This window comes from Lactuca sativa, chromosome 4 (genome assembly GCF_002870075.4).
Source record: "Lactuca sativa cultivar Salinas chromosome 4, Lsat_Salinas_v11, whole genome shotgun sequence".
Classification (NCBI taxonomy): domain Eukaryota; kingdom Viridiplantae; phylum Streptophyta; class Magnoliopsida; order Asterales; family Asteraceae; genus Lactuca; species Lactuca sativa.
Genome location: NC_056626.2, coordinates 235,916,561 through 235,939,179, shown reverse-complemented (window position 1 = coordinate 235,939,179; position 22,619 = coordinate 235,916,561). Strand labels below are relative to the sequence as shown.

General features: G+C 39.8%; 1 protein-coding gene across 1 annotated transcript; it reads right to left on the bottom strand.

Moving 5' to 3' along the window:
- Positions 1-2,658: 2,658 nt before the first annotated feature.
- Positions 2,659-3,126, bottom strand: LOC111897670 (glutathione S-transferase T2-like). The gene has a single exon (XM_023893621.1). It carries the CDS (start codon positions 3,124-3,126, stop codon positions 2,659-2,661), a length of 468 nt encoding a protein of 155 aa, XP_023749389.1.
- Between the last annotated feature and the right edge of the window lie 19,493 nt (positions 3,127-22,619).

Here is a 22,619-nt window from a genome sequence, read left to right as displayed (position 1 = left end):
TTGAGGCAATCTTTCACAAAAAAATGATATATTTTTTTCATTTGTTATGTATTGGGCTATTACCTATTTATTAAATTTTACGTGGATTGAGGTATTTGACTATTTTAAGATCACATATTTTTACACATTTTTTTGCCAAAACTTTTAAGTAGATCCTTCAATAATTTTAAGGTACCTCCCTAATTTTTTTGATATATAGCATATATATTTCATTTACTTTTATTAGGTGGGTCCTAGGATCCACCTTCAATTTACTAGCCTTCAGTACAGGCTACGAAAGTGTCAAGTATGTTACTGTCACAACTAGAAATTTTTGTGTCTTTTAACTACAACACTTATGCCAATTATGAATCAAAAACATGAAAGCATGTATGATGTTTACTCTATGACAACAAAATTTCATTCAAACACTTCATACAAGCATTGCAAATAGTCAACAAGCAATTAGAAACCTTAGAAATCCTTGTTTAAGTCCATTATGGATTAGGATTTCCTTATTGGGCCCAATAGACCAATAAGCTTCCAATTGGACTATCTTGGGCTTAGAACTCTTGAATGGGCTCTAATTGGACCCACTTCCATTTATTTCAATATTTTGGGCCATATTGGGCCTAGAATGAAGTAAATTATTTAAATGAACCATATTGGGCCATAATTAACCTAATTTAGCCCTAATAGGTCATAAAAATCACATTTATATTTATTTGGACCAAAAACGACTCAACATAACCATGAAAATTGGGCTTAAGCATTTAAGGCCCAAAACTCTATTCTCTTTTCTCCATTCTCGGCCCAAGCCCAATCCATGGGGAACAGTTGACTTAGGCCTTGCCACCTCATTTTTACATGGAGGTTATCCATGCAAATAACCCAAGTATCCATGCACTATCTCATCAATCTTCTCTCTCCCTCTCCCTCTTTTTCCTTCAGCCGAAAGAAAGAGAATGAACACACACACCTCACAAAACTCTCTCTAAATCACTCAAGAATCATCCACTCCTCTTCATCCAAAATCTCGAAAATTTTGCTTGAAGTCTAAGGATCTTCATCAAGTAATTCATCATCTAAGGTAAGTTAATGGCTAACTTATGATCTAAATCCCTTCATTTCATCAAAATCTCTTCTAAATCCATTCAATCTTGTGATCTAGCACCTTAGAAGCTCTTTAAATTCGAGATCTTCCAAGAAAGGTTGGTAGGGCCGAAAATAACAACAAACTCTTATCTTTTCTTCTTCAAAACCGATCCACAACTTAAGGTGAGTTTCATACCCCCTTCTTTTCGGTTTTTATGAGTTTTTATGGGGGAGAATACAAGTAAATGTGTAGATCTATGTGTAAATGTATGCTATGTGTGATTTGATGCATGTAGGTGTGTGATATCATGTGTTTGTGATGAATATATTATCCAAAAAGTTTGTAAAAATCGACATCTAAAACATGGGGAAAGAAATAAACATAACTTAAACTATTTTACACTATTCAATTCAAGAAAAATAGTTTATATGGTTAGAATGATCATACATGAACATAAAACTCATTTTTGGGCTTAAATTGTCAAAAATACAAAGATTTGGGTCCAAACCGACAAATTATAATTTTTGGAGGGTCAAAAGGGTCCAAACAGTTTCTAAAATAATTTTTCTGAACATCAACATTTTTGAGGGGCTTAAAATGTAAATTTTGAATTTAATGGGCTAAATTTGGGCTTTTCGGCCCAATAAGCTTCAAAGTGTGACATTTCTAAATTTGAGGGGCTGGAAATGCAAATTTCTGTAAAATAGGGGATTTGAAGTGAAAAAAACAATTCCGATGGTCAAAAATGCTTTTCAAATTCAAAAAGGATCAAAAATGTAAAAAATTTCTATTTTAGGCCAAAACTGTCAAAGTTGCGAAATTGAGGGTTTAACGGAGAAAACATTATTCTGGAAGGACTAAAACTGGTTACAAAACAAAAATTGGGGTGCAAATGTCTTTTCTACAAGTTTATGACACAAAAGTGTCAAAATAATGGTTTAACGACTAAAATGAAATTCTTTTATATAAAGGACTAAAAGTGCTATTTTTATAAAAGAAAGGTTGTAAAAAAGTAAAAATCTTAGACCATCCGTTATACCCACCACATACCACATATGTGGTGGGTGCCACATCAGTACCACATTCCACTCCCACTAACATGGGATACTTACCACTAAACACACCACTCGACCTCATTTTTTTATTTAAATTTAATTCAAGAATACATTAAAAACATTTTTTTAATGCTATTTTTTCCATTAAATTAAAATACCAAAATTACATTAAATAAAAACTAAATTAATTGAAACTAAAAAATAAAATAAAAATAACAATCAAAGTAAAAATTACATTAGTTATATTTAAAAAAAAATTAAAAAAAAAACATTAAAAAAAACTAAACAATCCAACCATAAATAAAATAAACTACCCCCTACGCCTACATCGGGCTCGAATCGACTCTTTCATTGCTTGGAAAAGTTCCAAGTCTTCGCCCTCAAGGTCGTCCACTTCATTTTCAAGATTTCCATATCGGTTTTTGTTTGGAGTGTCTCTTGTGCCTCTTGAAATGATGTTTGTGCTTCGATCATTTTTCGTTCCATCCGAGTCATTACCTCGGCCTTCGTTTCTTGAAGTTGCACATATCAATCAAATTTATCGCCAAACATATCCTTAACACTAGAATTCGAAGATGTTGACGCCGCTTTTTTTGCTTTATTTCTTCCAACGAGCCGACGAAGAGGTTGGTCGTTTTCAAGATCTATCGGATCGTCGTTGACGTTGATGTGTGTTCGGCCGTCCGATTGTTGAGAAGTTCCATCGGGGTTTCTCCAACGCTTTGAACCGGAAGATTGGGAACTTCCTTCCGTTTGCTCTTTCCATTTTGGGGCGTCTTTCAATTTTAGCCACGGTTTCATATACGGAAAAGCTTTGCGTGTTGGCGTTGTTTTTTCAAATTGGTCCATGGCCGCCTTGAAAACATCAAAATCGTTCGAGCCGCTTTTGCGTATGTTTAGGAGGTTGTTGTAGATTCCTCCAAACTCGGTGCATTTTAGTCGAATATCTCGCCATTTCGACGTAATTTGATCTGCATTTCGAGTTTCACTTTCCATTAACTCGTAAAAAATGGCTCAGACTTTTTCCCAAAAACTTCTGTAAGGCTAGCTATCTCCTATAATTGGATCTTCGGAAGCCGCCACCCATGCCTCTGCTAACTTTTCTTCTTCTTCTTTTGTCCATGGGACCCTTTCTTGGGTGGTAGTGGGTCGGGCCGGTTTTTTTTCCTTTTTTCTTTTTTGGTTGAGGTGGTGGTGAAGGTTGCGTTTCCGGAACAAAATCCGGCGAAAGTGGTGGTTGTGAGCTTGGTGGTTGTGAAATTGGTGGTTGTTGTTGTTGTGACGATTGTTGTTGGAGTTGTTGTAGTTGTTGGAATTGTTGAAATTGTTGGTATTGTTGTTGCATTTGTTGTTGTTGGAAAGCCGGAAAAGGTTGATATTGTTGTCGGAAAAGTGGTGTTTGTTGGATAGGGGAACCACTTTGAAGTAGATTGATAAAACTGCCTTGAGGTGACTCCATAGTCGAAAATTGTCGAAGTGTTGTATCTAACGCAAAAGCGTTATCGGGTTTGCAATTTCGGTAGTTTGGAGGGGTATTTTTGTTGGGATCCATGATTTTTGGTTGTGAATATGTAGTGTGTAGTTTGTGTATAGAGAAAGAAAAGAATGGTGTAAAAAATAAGGAGTAAAAATGTGGTATTTATAGGTAAATAAATTGCTCATTTATTTATTTATTTATTTATTTATTTTCTTACAAAACTAGCCGTTCAACGACTAGACAACGGTCAAATTTTTGCATCTTAATCTCATTGGCCGTGCGACTTCGTTGCCCCGATAACGAGCCACCATGAAAACGAGCCACCACGAGACAACGGGGTGGTGTGCACGCCCGTTGTTCATGGCCAGCTCGACCACGAAACTCTTCGTCGAACATATACCGTTTGGACTTACTTTTAAACGAATTAATTCATTAAGACAAAATACAAGATCCACGACTACTGACTAAGCATAAGAACAAATACACTCTCAACACCCAATATCGTTACAAAACGAATTGATTCGGTCTCGAATCAATAACAAAAAAAAATCAATAATTCATAGGATTTCAATAAACACGCAATAACTACGATGAGTCAACATTCAATCTTTGGGCTTGACAGTTTCCAATCGTGCTTGTTTGGCCTTGTGTCACAACTAGAAATTTTGTGTCATGTAATCTCTACACTCAAGTAAAATGTAGAATCAAAAACTTAAAGGGCATGTAAGATGCTTACTCTATGACATCTAATTTTCAAACAAATACACCATACAAGTACTACAAATAGTCAACAAGCAATTGGAAACCCTAGAAGTTCTTGTTAGGTCCATTTTGGACTAAGACTTCCTTATTGGACTCATTGGGCCAATAAGCCTCCAATTTGACTATCATGGTATTAGAACCTTTAAATGGGCACTAATTGGACCCACATCCATTTATTTCAACATTTTGGGCCATATTGGGCCTAGAATGAAATAAATTAAAAACTATGAACCATGATTAACCCAAACTAGCCCAACAAAGTGTAAAAATCATATTATATTTTTTTTGGGGCCAAAAATCATCCAACTTAACTTCTATATGGGCTTAAGAGCAATAAAGCCCAAAAACCTTTCTTCCTTTCCAAATTCTCGGCCCAAAGCCCAAATCCAAGAAGAAAGGGGTTGACTTCTTCCATGCCACCTCACTAATGTCCCACATATTTCCATGCATGGACCAACATGCATCTAGGAATGTCAACTCAACCCTTCTCTTCTCTCCCTTCTTGCCTCGGCCGATTCCAACACACACACACACACATTTTCATCACTTTTCACATATCAAACACTCTAAAAAAAAAAACACCTTCACCTCTCTTCACAAAATTTCGAAGATTCAAGGGCAATCAAGGAGATTTTCCACAAGAATCACCATCCAAGGTAAGGTTATAATTAAAACTATGACCTAGGTTCTTTTATCTATCAAACATCTCCTCTTAACTCATAAGAAATCACGATCTTGCATCCTAGAACCACCTCAAGGCCGAGATCTTCATTAAAGTGTGCTAGGGCCGAAAATCACCTCATTTTTCTTCCATCCTTTCTCCAAAACCGAAACCACACCCAAGGTGAGCTTCATATCCCCTTATTTTCGGTTTTTATAAGTTTTGTGGGGGGAGAATACAAGCAGATGTGTAGATCTATGATTATGTGTATGCTTTGTATGATTTGTATGTTTATTTACATATTCTTATGTGTTCATGGTGTTGAAACTAGTCAAAAAGACCTTAAAATCGAGATTTGCATTATGATGTATGAAACAAATGCTAAACATATCATTACACATAAGTCACTACTAGAAAAATAACCAAGTTGGTTAAGATGAACTCCTTGGGCTAAAAATCTCATTTTTGGACTCAAAATGCTAAAAATATGAAATTTAAGGGCCCAAAATGTAAAAATACAAATTCTGAGGGTTAATATGTGTCAAAACAGTTTCATCAAGGGATTTTCCAGAAAAAGTACACTTTCGAATGATTAAAATGTAAATTTTTAAGCTTAATGGGCTAAAAATGAACTTTTCGGCCCAATAAGGCCCAATATGCGAGATTTGCAAAGTTGAGGGGCTGAAAATGTATTTTTCTGTAAAACAGGGGACTACTAGTGCCCCAAGTCCATTTCAAAGGTTAAAAATGCTTTTCATATTCAAAAGGGACCAAAGATGCAAAAATTTTCTATTTTGGGCCAAAAGTGTAAAAATTGCGAAAACATGGGTTTCAGCTGAAAAAGTTTCATTTGGAGGGACTAAAACAGTTTTTCAAAAAGCTTGGAGCTGAAAAATACCTTTTCCACAAGTTTTGATACTAAAGTGTCAAGAAAAACGTTAGAGGACTAAAATATAAATTCTTTTATATAAGGGGTCCAAAAGTGTAAATTCATCCAAAAGAAAGGGGCTGGAAAATGTAAAATACTAATGTCTTAAATAATGAACCCGACACGATGAAATACTAGCACCTCGACTATCGGCGAAATTCAATACACCTTCAACACCAAAATCGTTATCAAATGAATTGATTCGGTCTCGAATCAATAACAATCCGAAACTACTAACACGACGATATTTCAATACACACATGGAAATCTCGGGAACTCAATACACACGCGGGAATACACCAGATGTCGATACACCGTCCTTGGGCCCAAAAGTTTCAAATCATGCTTGTTGGGCCTAGCTAGCCCGATGGCATGATCTTTAGGCCCGAAGGAAACTCGCTTACATGTAGTTGGGTCTTATATGACCTAATTTCGTGTAAAAGGACTTTTACAGGCTTTGTGTTGTTGGACCCCAAGGGCCTTCTGGTGCTGCTAGTAAAGTCGAGAATTCACCAAATGCGAGTCGGGCTAAGGGTCCTTCACATTCACGATAGCCTTGAACGACGTAGGGAAATACCAGGGTTTCGCACCCTCTTTTTCCCCTCGATTGTGCGGCTACATGAGTCCGGGTGGTTGGGTTAACTGAATAGTGCGAGTGACGCCTAAGGGATCGTTTGTACGGTTGTCAACTAGTCATTTTCATTAATGTCGGTTTACAACAATTCACAATCCACAATTAATCCAACGACACCGGAGCTCAACGAATACACCTGTCGTAACGAAAAAAAAAACAAAACATAAATTATTTAATGCAAAGTATTAGGAAAACATCGGGTTTTCCTAGGGTTTTCAATTAATACACCTACGAATTACATACCGAGTTTTACAAATCGTACTCTTACATTTATAGAAACAAACAAGCATACTTACGGATCTTCACACCTTTTTATAATAAGTTCTTTTAAGAAAATATCGGATTTTCTGGTGATTTTCAAAACAATACAAACCACTATATTTCAAACATTACTTATGAAGTCACCAACATTTCATATGTTGACGTTTTTCAAAATACTTGTATTCTCAGGTAACAGGTAAACCGAAGGGAAAAATGTACTCAGTGATGTCTTATTGTTTGTTTAACTAGTATTGAACAATCTACTTTTGGGAATGTAATATTTGAAACAATGTACTGAATGTAAACGCTACCAGTTGTAATATTCCAATGCTTGGTGTTGTATGATGTTATGTTTCATGTATATTCATTGTGATGGTATTCAATTGAGTCACAACAGCCCCCGGACGTTTCAACCGTCTGGTTCGGGGGTGTGACAGGTTGGTATCAGAGCACTGTTTATAGTGAACTAGCATATCGAACCATACATTGATATGCAAGTATAAACCAAAAGAGGGACTAACTTAACTCTGAACAAAACAAGTAAAAATACAACAATAAAACACCTTTTCTTACATTAGGAACAAGGGACATAACGCCGAACCAAACAAAATAATGCTAGTATCTCGGTTAATTCAGGATTGTTCTTAGTAGTACCAAGGAGTGGATGTATCTCGGTTAATTCAGGATTGTTCTTAGTAGTACCAAGGAGTGGATGTACTAACATACGTTCTGATGAGATCGTGATAGCTAGGGAACCTAAAACTATACCCCTTTATCACCAAAAAGAGAACGTTTGTTTAGTATATATCATAGACATGGGAGTGACGATAGTTTATACTTTCCCCCAGTCGTCATGGAGGGAGATCAGCCGGGTATCCAGTTCCATCAAGTCCTCGTGGCTCACGGGATGCTTGAAGATGAACCAGAAGGGAATCCAGAAGGAGCACACGACGTCCGACCTGACGAATACATGGACACCGACTACGAATTTGGAGAGACCGACGATGACGCCGAGGAAGGGTAAGACCGGGACAAGGATCACATCTCGTCGTGTGAGAACGAGGCGCAACCAGACCACCCCGCTCCACCAATGAACCTCCCAAGGGAGACCCGTTCCCACGAAGCTGAGATCGCCGCACTGCGACAATAGTTGTATGCTATGGAGGCTCGGGCAGTGCGAGCTGAGCATGAGAGGGATAAGGTTATTGGAGACATGACGGAGATGGCTCAGTTACTGGCGCAACATTTCGGTATATGACCCCGCCACTACGTAGGACGCAGATCGTCGTGGTTAGGGATAGACTTATATTAGTAGGTCGTTAGGAACTATGCTATGTACCCCCGACTCTATGTTTAAGTGACTACACTACTCATAGAGCCGTTATGTTGTCGAACTAGTGTCACTCATGTATGCTCTTACGAACAAAAATTTCATATATCAAATGCGGATAATATTAGCAAACTTTTATGTGCTTTGTTATGATATTACAAATTGCTATGTGTGAGAATCTATGATTGTATGTTGAATGGTAGGAATGTTTTAGTACGTACATTGCACCTAGTCAGTAGGGTCACAACCTTCCAGAAACCCCAAACACTCAACATCTTTCCGTTTCATGACAGAAAGATGCCTCGCCGACCTACTCGCGGAAACCCTGGACCAACCCCACCCGAAGTTGACTCCACTACATTCCAGGCAGCCGTGTCTGCTGCGGTCACCGCAGCTATGGCACAACTCCACCAAGGGAATAACGGAGGAGGCAACGGGCAAGGGGCAGGGAGTTCGAACAACGGGATGAATCAAGGACCTGTTAAAACATGTACCTACAAGGACTTTACAAATGCCAAACCACGAACTTTTAACAGCACTGGAGGAGTGATCACTCTGAAGCGATGGATCGAGAAGGTGGAATCGGTATTCGAGATATGCGATTGTCCTGAGCAGATGAAAGTGAAGTTCGCGGCCTGCACTTTTGTCGATCAAGTGCTCACCTGGTGGAACGGACATGTGGAAGCCATGACACTTCCTGTAGCCAACTCTATGCCGTGGGCGGAGATGAAAGAAATGCTGATGGCTGAATACTGCCCACGAGGTGAGATTCAGAAAATGGAGCAAGAGTTGTGGAACCTCACTGTGCAGAATGCGAATATCGATGCCTACATATCGAGATTTAGTGAACTGTCTTTGTTGTGCCCGGGTATGATCTCCTCGGAAGGAAAGAAGATTGAGCGATTCATCTGGGGACTAACATCACCAATTCAAGGAAATGTGATAGCTGCAAACCCCGAAACATTTGACAGTGCAAAAAGATTGGCAAAGAAGTTGTATGACCATAACAACAAGAAGGGGAAGAAGGGGAAGAACAATAAGAGGCTGAAGGAAAGAATGATGGTGATGGCAAGAAGGGGAAGAACAATAAGAGGAAGGGGCGTCAGGGCCCCGAGACCTCTAAAAAGCAGCAGACAGTGGCAGTTAACGCTGTCACCGCACCGGTTCCAGCCACACCACATGCTCCAGCCTCAGCTACTTCATATGCTTCAAGACCTTATTCCGGTAACCTTCCCAAGTGCAACAAGTGCGGTTTCCATCACAATGGAGAATGCAAGGAGTTACAGTGCACCAGTTGCAACCGAAGGGGACACACGGCAAAGTACTGCAGGACCTACCCTCCCCAGAACCAACAACAGGGAAACAACAACCACAACAACAATCGCAACAACAACAACGTCACCACCGGCGGCAACAATGCAGGGCCTAGCCACACCTGCTATGGGTGTGGGAGGACTGGGCATTTCCGCCGAGACTGCCCTAACAACAACAATCCAGGAAACGGAGGAACAGGAAGGATGCTGACCATGGGTCAGGGAGAGGCGATTCAGGACCCCGCTGTTGTTACCGATACGTTTCCCCTAAATCACACTTATGCATGCATCCTATTTGACACCGGAGCGGAGCGAAGTTTCGTAAGCAATAAGTTTAAACATTTATTAAATCAACAGCCCCAGAAGCTAAATGAAACCTTTACGGTGGAAATGGCCAATGGGAAAACCGAATCTACCGGGTAAATCTACATCGGATGTACCCTAACCCTCAATCAACACGTCTTTCGAATAGACTTGATGCCTGTATCAATTAGGAGTTTCGATGTGATTATTGGCATGGACTGGTTAAGTTTCCACCATGCTGAAATCATGTGTCACGAGAAGGCCGTTCGCCTTCGCCTTCCCAATCACGAAACCCTAGTAATTTACGGAGACAAACCTAGCATGAACCTCCGCCTCATCTCGTGCATCAAGGCACAAAAACATCTACGAAAGAACAACTTGGCGTTCGTGGCTCACATAGTTGATAAAACCAAGGAAGAGGTTAACGTTCAAGACATTCCCGTAGCATGTGAGTTCCCAGATGTGTTTCCTGAAGATCTTCCAGGAGTGCCCCCAGAGAGACAAGTGGAGTTTCGAATTGACCTCGTTCCAGGAGCAACTCCTCTCGCTAAATCACCCTATCGGCTAGCTCCTGCTAAGATGTAGGAATTGTCCAGCCAACTCAGTGAACTCTTGGACAAGGGATTCATTTGCCCTAGTTACTCGCCATGGGGAGCTCTAGTCCTTTTTGTCAAAAAGAAGGACGGATCTTTTAGAATGTGCATCGATTATAGAGAGTTAAATAAACTCACTGTTAAAAATCGCTACCCACTCCCGCGAATCGATGATCTATTTGACCAGCTCCAAGGAGCTAGTTATTTTTCTAAAATAGATCTACGGCCCGGATACCATCAACTCAAAGTCCGGGAAGAGGATATTCCAAAAACCGCATTCCGAACTCGCTACAGACATTACGAATTTGTCGTAATGCCCTTCGGTCTAACAAATGCCCCTTCCGCATTTATGGACCTGATGAATCGGATCTATCGACCATTCCTCGACAACTTTGTCATTGTTTTCATCGATGACATCCTCGTCTATTCCCGAAGCAAAGAAGAGCATGGCCAACATCTTCGACAAATCCTAGAAACTCTGCGATCGGAAAAGCTATACGCAAAACTCGCCAAGTGTGAGTTCTGGCTCCGGAGTGTGAACTTCCTAGGTCATGTAGTCAGCCAAGATGGAATTCATGTGGATCCCTCAAAAGTCAAAGCTGTTGAAGGATGGGCAATTCCGACAACACCTACGGAAATCCGTCAGTTCTTGGGTCTAGCAGGCTACTATAGGAGATTCATTCAAAACTTCTCTAAGATCGCCAAGCCACTTACCTCGCTTACACAAAAGGGCGTACCATTCAAATGGACGGACAAACAAGAAGTCGCATTCCGAACCCTGAAACAAGCTCTCTGTAGTGCCCCGGTACTGTCGCTACCGGAGGGAACGAAAGATTTCGTGATCTACTATGACGTGTCAAATCAGGGCTTAGGTTGTTGTGAAAACCCTATATTTTCCAAAAGCATTGTAACGCTCAAAAGTAAAATACAATGAAATTAACCTCAAAAATAAAGGCATTCATTTATCTAAGTTGTGTTGCATCAAATATTAGATATCATGCCAAGGTTTCCAAAAACATAGAGAACGCTCAAAACCGGGTTATATTGAAGAAATTATAACCACTCGTATATTTACGACACGTCGTTAAAACATTAATTGACGTAAGAAGTAAAATCTCAATAAAATGCATTTTAGCCTTAAGTATCTAAACAAAAGTCGTAGATCTCGTTTAAAGGTGAGCGTGCATAAAAAGATCGCCCAAATTGGACTTCGTATGAAGAAGTTACGAATTTCCTAAGTTTCGTAACAGTAGTAGAGGGCTAAAAACTCAAATTGAAGATTGAGTGTTATTTAGCTATCGCCACCTAAACGGAAGTTTAAGATCTCCACAGTAGTAATAAAACGATAAAAAGACAAACGAAAACCGACGTCAAATAAAGAACCTATGAATTTTTAACGGACTTTAGGAGGCCCAGCCTATTTAAAATTATATCATTAAAAATAAATTCAAAACTAGCCGACAGAGTCTAAATGAAAGTTGTAGAGCATAATCTCACCTACGCGTGGATATAAAGAACACGAAAAACAGAGCTCGTACGCGAAAGTTACGGAATTTAGAAGAGGACAGGCCGGATTACGCCCCGTGTTCTCTGGGAGTACGCCCCACGTACTAGACCCAGAGTCGAGTCCCATCGGCCCGCCCCCTCTACGCTTAGCTTGCCCGGAGTCGTAAGCCATGACGTATTCTTACGCCCAGCGTAACGAGGTACGCGCTGCGTACGTGAGTACGCCCCGCGTACTCCAAAATTACGCCCCGCGTACTCACCCCTCCAGCACTATAAATAGATGGCATAAGCTGCAAGTTTTAGGCACACTTTCTCAAATCTCCAATTACTCTCACACACTTCCAAGCACCAGAAGCTGTCCCGACGACCTCGATTTCCGCACTCGAGCCCCCGACAAAAGATCTACGCTGCAGAGATCCCCGAAGAGCCCGAAGACACAACTTTCCGTGGTCGAAGTTCTGCTCAACCCTAGCCTCTCTCTTCAAATTTAACGGGTGAGTTCATACCCCTACTTTTCAATTCTTTTCACGTTTTAGGGGGGAAATACAAGTACATTACAAATCAAAGTATCGTTTTATAAACATAATTATAATACCTTTCTTATAGGGTTTTGATACAAATATCTTTATGTTTAAAGGGCTATTATATCACCAAGTTGTTCTTACAAAATGGAAACATACTTTTTGAGAAACTATAATGGATATAGTTATAGTGTTATTCATACACTATACATATACATCTTGACAAACGAAATACTTTCAAAAGAAGTAAAGTGTTTATTATTGTAAATCTGCTTATACCAAGTAATGTGAGACATTCAAACTTCAACGTACTCGTATGTATGCATTTCAAGTCCTGTATTATATACCATAATCTCTTGGAGGGAGAGCGTGATACTTGTGTATAGATCTATACGGGATTGACAACCCCGCACCTAAAGTATTAGCTATAGTTAGACCGGCAGGTCTGGGGTGACAAATATCATAACACTACAACACCTGAAGAATGTTGTTACAGGCCGTCAGTGTCAATAGTATGGTTATAAAACTCACATAAAAGTATAAAAACAAGTTTGATTTACGAGATTCATATATGCATTCAGTTTTCTACATCATTTTGGCTCAAAGTTATCATTATTATTCTAGTATGGAACATACTAACACACACCAACTCTGGAAACTATTCAAACCATTTATAGAAAATATTGGATTTTCTAAAAACCTCGTTCATCGATTTACTACCAAAAAGGACATACGTTTCAATGCAAAAGAATTTATGAACTCACCAACTTAATTGTTGACACTTTTTCAAAACCACTTGTATTTCTCAGGGAATCAGTAATACAGGTAACTACCAGCTTTTGGAGAAGGAACACTAAGGGTGTTTTTATTATTGAACATTTATCATCATATTGTAATATTCTTTTGATAATATGTATAACGCAACAATATACGTTTTCATTATATATATGATGGTTGTGTTACTTTCTTTACAATATTCAATTGTTGTGATACTACGTGAAGTCATCCACCCCCGAATGTTTCCGCCATTCTGGTTTGGGGGTGTGACAGTTGTGTCTCATGCAGCGTGGAAGGGTGATAGCTTACGCATCCCGTCAACTAAAGACGCACGAAGTAAATTATACGACTCATGAACTAGAATTGGGAGCCGTGGTCTTCGCCCTGAAAAGTTGGAGGCATTACCTGTACGGTACGAAGTGCACCATCTTCACGGACCACAAGAGTCTCCAGCACATCTTGAACCATAAAGAGTTGAACATGAGGCAACGAAGATGGGTTGAATTATTAAACGATTACGAGTGTGATATCAAGTACCACCCGGGCAAGGCCAACGTGGTAGCCGACGCATTAAGTCGGAAGGAGTACTCAAATCATCGTACGAAAACTCTCTCTATAACCATTCAATCTCACCTAGTCACTCAAATAGCGGTAGCCCAGTTGGAGGCCATGAAAACGGAAAATAGGGCAAGCGAAGCATTGCGCGGAATGGAGGAGAACCTAGAGGCAAAGAAGAATGGAGTATACTATTTCATGAACCGTATTTGGGTCCCTAAACTCGGAGGATTTAGGGAGGTAGTTATGAAGGAAGCCCACAAGACGCGATACTCCATTCATCCCGGCTCAGACAAGATGTATTTGGATATTAAACAACATTACTGGTGGCCTAACATGAAGGCAAAAATTGCTACCTATGTTAGTAAGTGCCTTACGTGTGCCAAGGTAAAGGTGGAGTACCAGAAGCCCTCAGGGTTATTACAACAACCGGTAATTCCTGAGTGGAAATGGGAGGGGATTTCTATGGATTTTGTGACCAAGCTACCCAAAACGTCAGATGGACTAGACACCATATGGGTAATAATCGACCGACTGACGAAATCTGCCCATTTCCTGCCAATAAAAGAATCCTACAAGATGGAGGGATTGACACGTTTATATATTCGAGAAATCGTGAGACTCCACGGAGTACCAGTGTCTATTATCTCGGATAGGGACAGTAGGTTCACTTCACGTTTTTGGCAATCACTCCATAAGGCATTAGGAACTCATCTCGACATGAGCACCGCTTATCATCCACAAACGGATGGTCAAAGCGAACGAACCATTCAAACGCTCGAAGACATGCTCTGCGCATGCGTGATAGACTTTGGGAAGTCTTGGGATACCCACTTACCTTTAGTCGAATTCTCGTATAACAATAGTTATCATTCGAGCATCAAGGTCGCTCCTTTCGAAGCACTGTACGGGCGTAAGTGTAGATCACCGTTATGTTGGGCTGAGGTGGGCGATACCCAACTAGCAAAAACACATACGTCGGACAAGGCGCTAACGGGACCGGAGATCATTCGTGAAACCACGGAAAAGATCGTCCAAATCAGAGCTCGATTACAAGCATCGCGCGACCGAAAAAAGAGCTACGCCGATAAACGGCGAAAAGCCTTATAATTTCAGGTCGGGGATCGAGTACTGTTGAAAGTCTCACCTTGGAAAGGATTTATTCGTTTCGGAAAACGGGGAAAATTGAACCCACGATATATTGGACCTTTCGAGATCGTCGCCCGAATAGGTCCAGTGGTGTATAAGCTGTAGCTACCCGCAGAGCTAAACAGTGTTCACCCTGTGTTCCATGTCTCTAATCTAAAGAAGTGTCTATCGGATGAAACACTCGTCATTCCCCTTGACGAAATCGAAATCAACGAGAATCTCCTGTTCGTGGAAGAATCGGTTGAAATCATGGACAGGCAGGTGAAGCGTATTAAGCAAAGCCCCATCCCGATCGTGAAAGTACGGTGGAACGCGAAGCGTGGGCCAGAATTCACATGGGAGCGCGAAGACCAAATGAAGCAGAAGTACCCTCACCTATTCTAGCATTCTCAAATCTAGCTTTCAAACAGAATTTTTGGATGAAATTCCCTCTAATGGGGGGATGATGTCACAACTAGAAATTTTGTGTCATGTAATCTCTACACTCAAGTAAAATGTAGAATCAAAAACTTAAAGGGCATGTAAGATGCTTACTCTATGACATCTAATTTTCAAACAAATACACCGTACAAGTACTACAAATAGTCAACAAGCAATTGGAAACCCTAGAAGTTCTTGTTAGGTCCATTTTGAACTAAGACTTCCTTATTGGACTCATTGGGCCACTAAGCCTCCAATTTGACTATCATGGGATTAGAACCTTTAAATGGGCTCTAATTGGACCCACATCCATTTATTTAAACATTTTGGGCCATATTGGGCCTAGAATGAAATAAATTAAAAACTACGAACCATGATTAACCCAAACTAGCCCAACAAAGTGTAAAAATCGTATTATATTTTTTTTGGGGCCAAAAATCATCCAACTTAACTTCTATATGGGCTTAGGGGCAATAAAGCTCAAAAACCTTTCTTCCTTTCCAAATTCTCGGCCCAAAGCCCAAATCCAAGAAGAAAGGGGTTGACTTCTTCCATGCCACCTCACTAATGTCCCACATATTTCCATGTATGGACCAACATGCATCTAGGAATGTCAACTCAACCCTTCTCTTCTCTCCCTTCTTGCCTCGGCCGATTCTAACACACACACACACACACACACATTTTCATCACTTTTCACATATCAAACACTCTAAAAAAAAAACACCTTCACCTCTCTTCACAAAATTTCGAAGATTCAAGGGCAATCAAGGAGATTTTCCACAAGAATCACCATCCAAGGTAAGGTTATAATTAAAACTATGACCTAGGTTCTTTTATCTATCAAACATCTCCTCTTAACTCATAAGAAATCACGATCTTGCATCCTAGAACCACCTCAAGGCCGAGATCTTCATTAAAGTGTGCTAGGGCCGAAAATCACCTCATTTTTCTTCCATCCTTTCTCCAAAACCGAAACCACACCCAAGGTGAGCTTCATATCCCCTTATTTTCGGTTTTTATAAGTTTTGTGGGGGGAGAATACAAGCAGATGTGTAGATCTATGATTATGTGTATGCTTTGTATGATTTGTATGTTTATTTACATATTCTTATGTGTTCATGGTGTTGAAACTAGTCAAAAAGACCTTAAAATCGAGATTTGCATTATGATGTATGAAACAAATGCTAAACATATCATTACACATAAGTCACTACTAGAAAAATAACCAAGTTGGTTAAGATGAACTCCTTGGGCTAAAAATCTCATTTTTGGACTCAAAATGCTAAAAATATGAAATTTAAGGGCCCAAAATGTAAAAATACAAATTCTGAGGGTTAATATGTGTCAAAACAGTTTCATCAAGGGATTTTCCAGAAAAAGTACACTTTCGAATGATTAAAATGTAAATTTTTAAGCTTAATGGGCTAAAAATGAACTTTTCGGCCCAATAAGGCCCAATATGCGAGATTTGCAAAGTTGAGGGGCTGAAAATGTATTTTTCTGTAAAACAGGGGACTACTAGTGCCCCAAGTCCATTTCAAAGGTTAAAAATGCTTTTCATATTCAAAAGGGACCAAAGATGCAAAAATTTTCTATTTTGGGCCAAAAGTGTAAAAATTGCGAAAACATGGGTTTCAGCTGAAAAAGTTTCATTTGGAGGGACTAAAACAGTTTTTCAAAAAGCTTGGAGCTGAAAAATACCTTTTCCACAAGTTTTGATACTAAAGTGTCAAGAAAAACGTTAGAGGACTAAAATATAAATTCTTTTATATAAGGGGTCCAAAAGTGTAAATTCATCCAAAAGAAAGGGGCTGGAAAATGTAAAATACTAATGTCTTAAATAATGAACCCGACACGATGAAATACTAGCACCTCGACTATCGGCGAAATTCAATACACCTTCAACACCAAAATCGTTATCAAATGAATTGATTCGGTCTCGAATCAATAACAATCCGAAACTACTAACACGACGATATTTCAATACACACATGGAAATCTCGGGAACTCAATACACACGCGGGAATACACCAGATGTCGATACACCGTCCTTGGGCCCAAAAGTTTCAAATCATGCTTGTTGGGCCTAGCTAGCCCGATGGCATGATCTTTAGGCCCGAAGGAAACTCGCTTACATGTAGTTGGGTCTTATATGACCTAATTTCGTGTAAAAGGACTTTTACAGGCTTTGTGTTGTTGGACCCCAAGGGCCTTCTGGTGCTGCTAGTAAAGTCGAGAATTCACCAAATGCGAGTCGGGCTAAGGGTCCTTCACATTCACGATAGCCTTGAACGACGTAGGGAAATACCAGGGTTTCGCACCCTCTTTTTCCCCTCGATTGTGCGGCTACATGAGTCCGGGTGGTTGGGTTAACTGAATAGTGCGAGTGACGCCTAAGGGATCGTTTGTACGGTTGTCAACTAGTCATTTTCATTAATGTCGGTTTACAACAATTCACAATCCACAATTAATCCAACGACACCGGAGCTCAACGAATACACCTGTCGTAACGAAAAAAAAAACAAAACATAAATTATTTAATGCAAAGTATTAGGAAAACATCGGGTTTTCCTAGGGTTTTCAATTAATACACCTACGAATTACATACCGAGTTTTACAAATCGTACTCTTACATTTATAGAAACAAACAAGCATACTTACGGATCTTCACACCTTTTTATAATAAGTTCTTTTCAGAAAATATCGGATTTTCTGGTGATTTTCAAAACAATACAAACCACTATATTTCAAACATTACTTATGAAGTCACCAACATTTCATATGTTGACGTTTTTCAAAATACTTGTATTCTCAGGTAACAGGTAAACCGAAGGGAAAGATGTACTCAGTGATGTCTTATTGTTTGTTTAACTAGTATTGAACAATCTACTTTTGGGAATGTAATATTTTGAAACAATGTACTGAATGTAAACGCAACCAGTTGTAATATTCCAATGCTTGGTGTTGTATGATGTTATGTTTCATGTATATTCATTGTGATGGTATTCAATTGAGTCACAACAGCCCCCGGACGTTTCCACCGTCTGGTTTGGGGGCGTGACACCTTGCTAGCCCAATAACATGATCTCTGGGCCCGAAGGGAACACGGTTACATGTTAATGGGCCTTCTATGACCTAGTTTCATGTAAAAGGACTTTCAATAGCTCTATTGTGCTATTGGGCCCTAATGGCCCATTAGTACTGCTAGTGAGGTTGAGTAGTCAAATGCGATTCGGGCCAAGTGACTAACGCATAGCCGATAGCCTTGAATATCTTATGGAAATAAAAGGGGGCTTCGTACCCTCCTTTCTCCTCGGTTGTTGGGCTTACGAGAGTTCGAGTAAGCAGATTCGTGACATTAAACAAGAGAAGTCAGGGTGGTTGGATTACGTGAGTAGTATGGACGACGCCTCAAGGATCGTTCGTAATTTGTAGTTATAAACTAGTGATTTTCATTAATGCGTGATTGTAACAACTCACAAATTTTAAATAATCCAATGTCACCTGGGTAATCAAAAACAATCGTCGTATCGGTAATAACAATAAACAAGTCATGTAATTTACGTATTGGAAAAACATCGGGTTTTCCCAGGAAGTTCAACATTTTCACCTATGTGATGTATACAAAGTTCAACAATTATACATGTTTTCAAAATCGACAAGCATATTTACGGATCTTCACACTTTTTATAAACAAGTGCTCTTTTCAGAAAATATCAGTTTTTCTGGGTTTTTCAAACATAACAAAAATCATTTTTCCATAACATTACTTATGAACTCACCAACATTTCATATGTTGATGTTTTCCAAAATAACTTGTATTCTCAGGTACCAGGTAAGCCGAAGAATATGTATCAAGTTATCTCATGGTGTTTTGCTTAGATTATTTATCGAACGGTTTATGTTATGAAATTGTAATGTTTAAAACAATGTACTGAATGTGAACAATATCAGTTGTAATATTTCAATGCATGGTGATGAATGATGTTATGATACATGCATAATCATTGTGATGGTATTCAATTTAAGTCACAAGAGCCCTCGGACGTTTCCGCTATCCGGTTCGAGGGTGTGACAATTACTGAGTGTTTAAAAAATTACAATAAACATCGTTTTCCAAAAATAAAAATAACTAACTGTCTCAAACGTTACAATAAACATGGTCTAATACATTCTAAGTGTCAAATACATTACTAAGTGTTTAAAACATAAATCTAAAGATTAATGTAACATCCCAAAAATACAAATAAAAATTTTGTTTTTAAATTCATTCCATTCATAAGAAATTGATACCAAAGTATTCAAAAGAGTCACAGTGTAACATAATATCATAGTCTAAATCCCAAAATCTCTAACTGTGGAAAAACATGGAGTGATGCGGTGTGATCAAGTCGGACAATTTCGCTTCGAACTGGAAGTACCAGAAATAGAAACTAAAAACTGTAAGCACAAAGCTTAGTGAGTTCCCCAACAAACCACATACTAAACACACATATTAAACGAACATAGTGGAAAGCATATATGGGTGGTGGCGTACCCCTTCAATCTATTTAAATCGGATACTGCCAAGCATATTTGGATGATGGCCTATCCCCGTCGGTCTATCTCAATCAGATACTACCAAGCATGTCTGGGTGCTGGCCTAACCCTTTGGTTTATTACAACTGGATACCTGGTTTATTTCACCACTAATACTACCACATACTATCATAACAGTAAGCACCGAGTCATCAAAAAAATACAGACATGACTGACAATTATCACAATGACAATCATCATGCTATAACATTACAAGTGGACCGGCCTTGGTGCCTTCGACCCATACCTACTACGAAGGACGACTCACCTTAGACTGTGGGTATCAAATCGCACTCAGCGGATGACTCGTGAAGTCCTCTCCCTATCACACAAGCATAAAACCCTAATTAGAAGTTAAGTCACAATCTAACCCGATGGTCCAAAATCCTAGTCCTTGACTTAAAGCAAGAAGGCTCCCTTACCTTTGCCTTATTAGGCCTCCTTCTCTCGAAGGCCCAAAACCTCAAAACCCGAAAAGGCATTCAAGCCCACCATAGGGCCTTTAAGGTTGACTATGGACCAAGGAACCTAAACTTAGCCTTAGGCCTAAAAAGCACTTGTTACAATCAGATGGTCCCGACGCCCAACTTTCTCAAGTTTAAAGCCCAACACCAAATGAGCCCCAAATCTTCAAGCACATAGATCGCGTTCGCACGACGTACTTGGCATATACGCCCAACATATGTTGGTGCTGGCCAAGTTCGAGGCGCTTACCCAATACGCACAACGTACACTTAAATATGCACGACATACTGGTTTGCCAAGCCATACTTAGGCCTAGGCCTTAATCCCTTAAGACCTTAAGTCCAGAACATAGATCCAAACCCCTAAAAATTACCTAAGCCATAAAGTTGCAAACTTTATGCTTTTGCATTAATGGATAGGGTTCAATACATGAATCAAGTCCATAAGCATACTTGGTTGCTCCCTAACACTTTCAAGGTTGAGGCTTAACCATCAAGATCTATTTTTTATGACTCAGAACCCTTCGATGAGCTCAAAAGGACAACTTATATGGTATTAAGTTCCTTAACTGCAAGAATCCTAACTATAGGACCAAAAGATGACATTTTCCACTTTAAAACTAGATCTAGGCATGCATTGGTCATGGTTTGAGATTTATACCTTCAATGGGTCAGAAATAGTGCCGAACTTCTTGATCTACAAGCTCCTCACACGTCCTTGCTTCTTCGAAATCTTCGTTCATCTTCAAAGGCTCTAAAGAATACCAAAAACACTCAAGAAGCTCACAAATGCACTAAGATGGCTTAGGGTTCGAGATATGCACTTCAAGGGAAATGGAGGCTGAAAATGTAAGGGAATGTGGGGATTTAATGTCCTTAAATAAGGTACAAACCCTAAAAACTAGGGTTTCTTTATACATGAGTATGCCATGCATACACCACGTATGCCCAACGTATGTGGTTAATGATCTGCGACCAAGCGGCTACTACGCTAAGTGTACTCAATGAGTACACCCTGTGTACTAACTAGAGGACTAATATGAAAGGTACTTTATATTAGAAACTTAAAGGGAAATTACCAAATACTTGGATGTTAGAATTCTCCCTCAATTGAATCAGACTTTGTCCTCGAAGTCTGTCGCTCCAAATAACTCCAGGTAGTGCTCCCACATCTCATCCTCCAGCTCCTACGTCCACTCCGAACCCTTACGGTGCTGCCATTACACCTTAACCAGATTGAAAACCTTATTATGTAATGTTTTCAACTTCCTGTTAAGGATCACTACAGGTCTCTCAATGTAGTCTAGGTGGTCATACACCTAATTGTCCTCCAAGGGAACTACTACATAATCACCAGTCAAACATTTTTGCTGCTGCTAGACATGAAAAGTATTGTGAATCTGATTAAGATCTTCTGCAAGGTCCAGTCGATACACCACTCTACCCACCCAAACAATAACCCTAGAAGGGCCGATATACATGGGGCCCAACATGCCCCTTGTTGAATCGCATGACACCCTTCCAAGGTGACACATTCAGGGGAACCATATCCCCAACCTAAAACTCCAAGGCTAATCGGCGCTTTTTCAGAGTAATTTTTCTGCAGAATCTGAGCTGTTTGAAACCTATTACGAGCCTGCTAAATCATCTTGGTCGTCTTGAGTACCAATTCGGTAATCCCCATAACTCACTAACCGACCTCGCCCCAACATATCGGGGTCCTACATTTCCTCCCATACAACATCTCAAAAAGAGGTTGATCGATACTGGCATGGTAGCTATTGTTATATGAGAATTCTGCTAATGGAAGATATGTATCCCATCCACCACCAAAATCAAAAATGCACGCCTGCAACATATCCTCCATTATTTGGATGGTCCGCTCACTCTGACCCTCCGTACGCGGGTGAAAGGCCATGCTGTAATGCAGCAAGTACCCAACTCGTTGTGATATCTCTTCCAAAATCTTGAAGTCAACCGAACATCCCTTTCATAAAAATAGTAACCGTGATAACACCTCCCTGATGTATACCTCAGCCAAATTCTCTGCAGAGATACTTTCTTGGATTGGGATAAAATATGTGATCTTGGTCAATAGATCCATGATGAACCAAATCAAATCCACACCATGCATAGTGTGCGCAACGTCGTAATGAAATCCACTGTAATCTCTTCCCATTTTCAAACAGGAATATCCAACGGCCGCACCTTGCCATGGGGTCGCTGATGCTCGACCTTGACTTTCCTGCAAGTT

Excerpts from the sequence above, each read along its gene's own strand:
- LOC111897670 (XM_023893621.1), bottom strand. The coding sequence starts at position 3,126 with ATGGAAAGTGAAACTCGAAATGCAGATCAAATTACGTCGAAATGGCGA.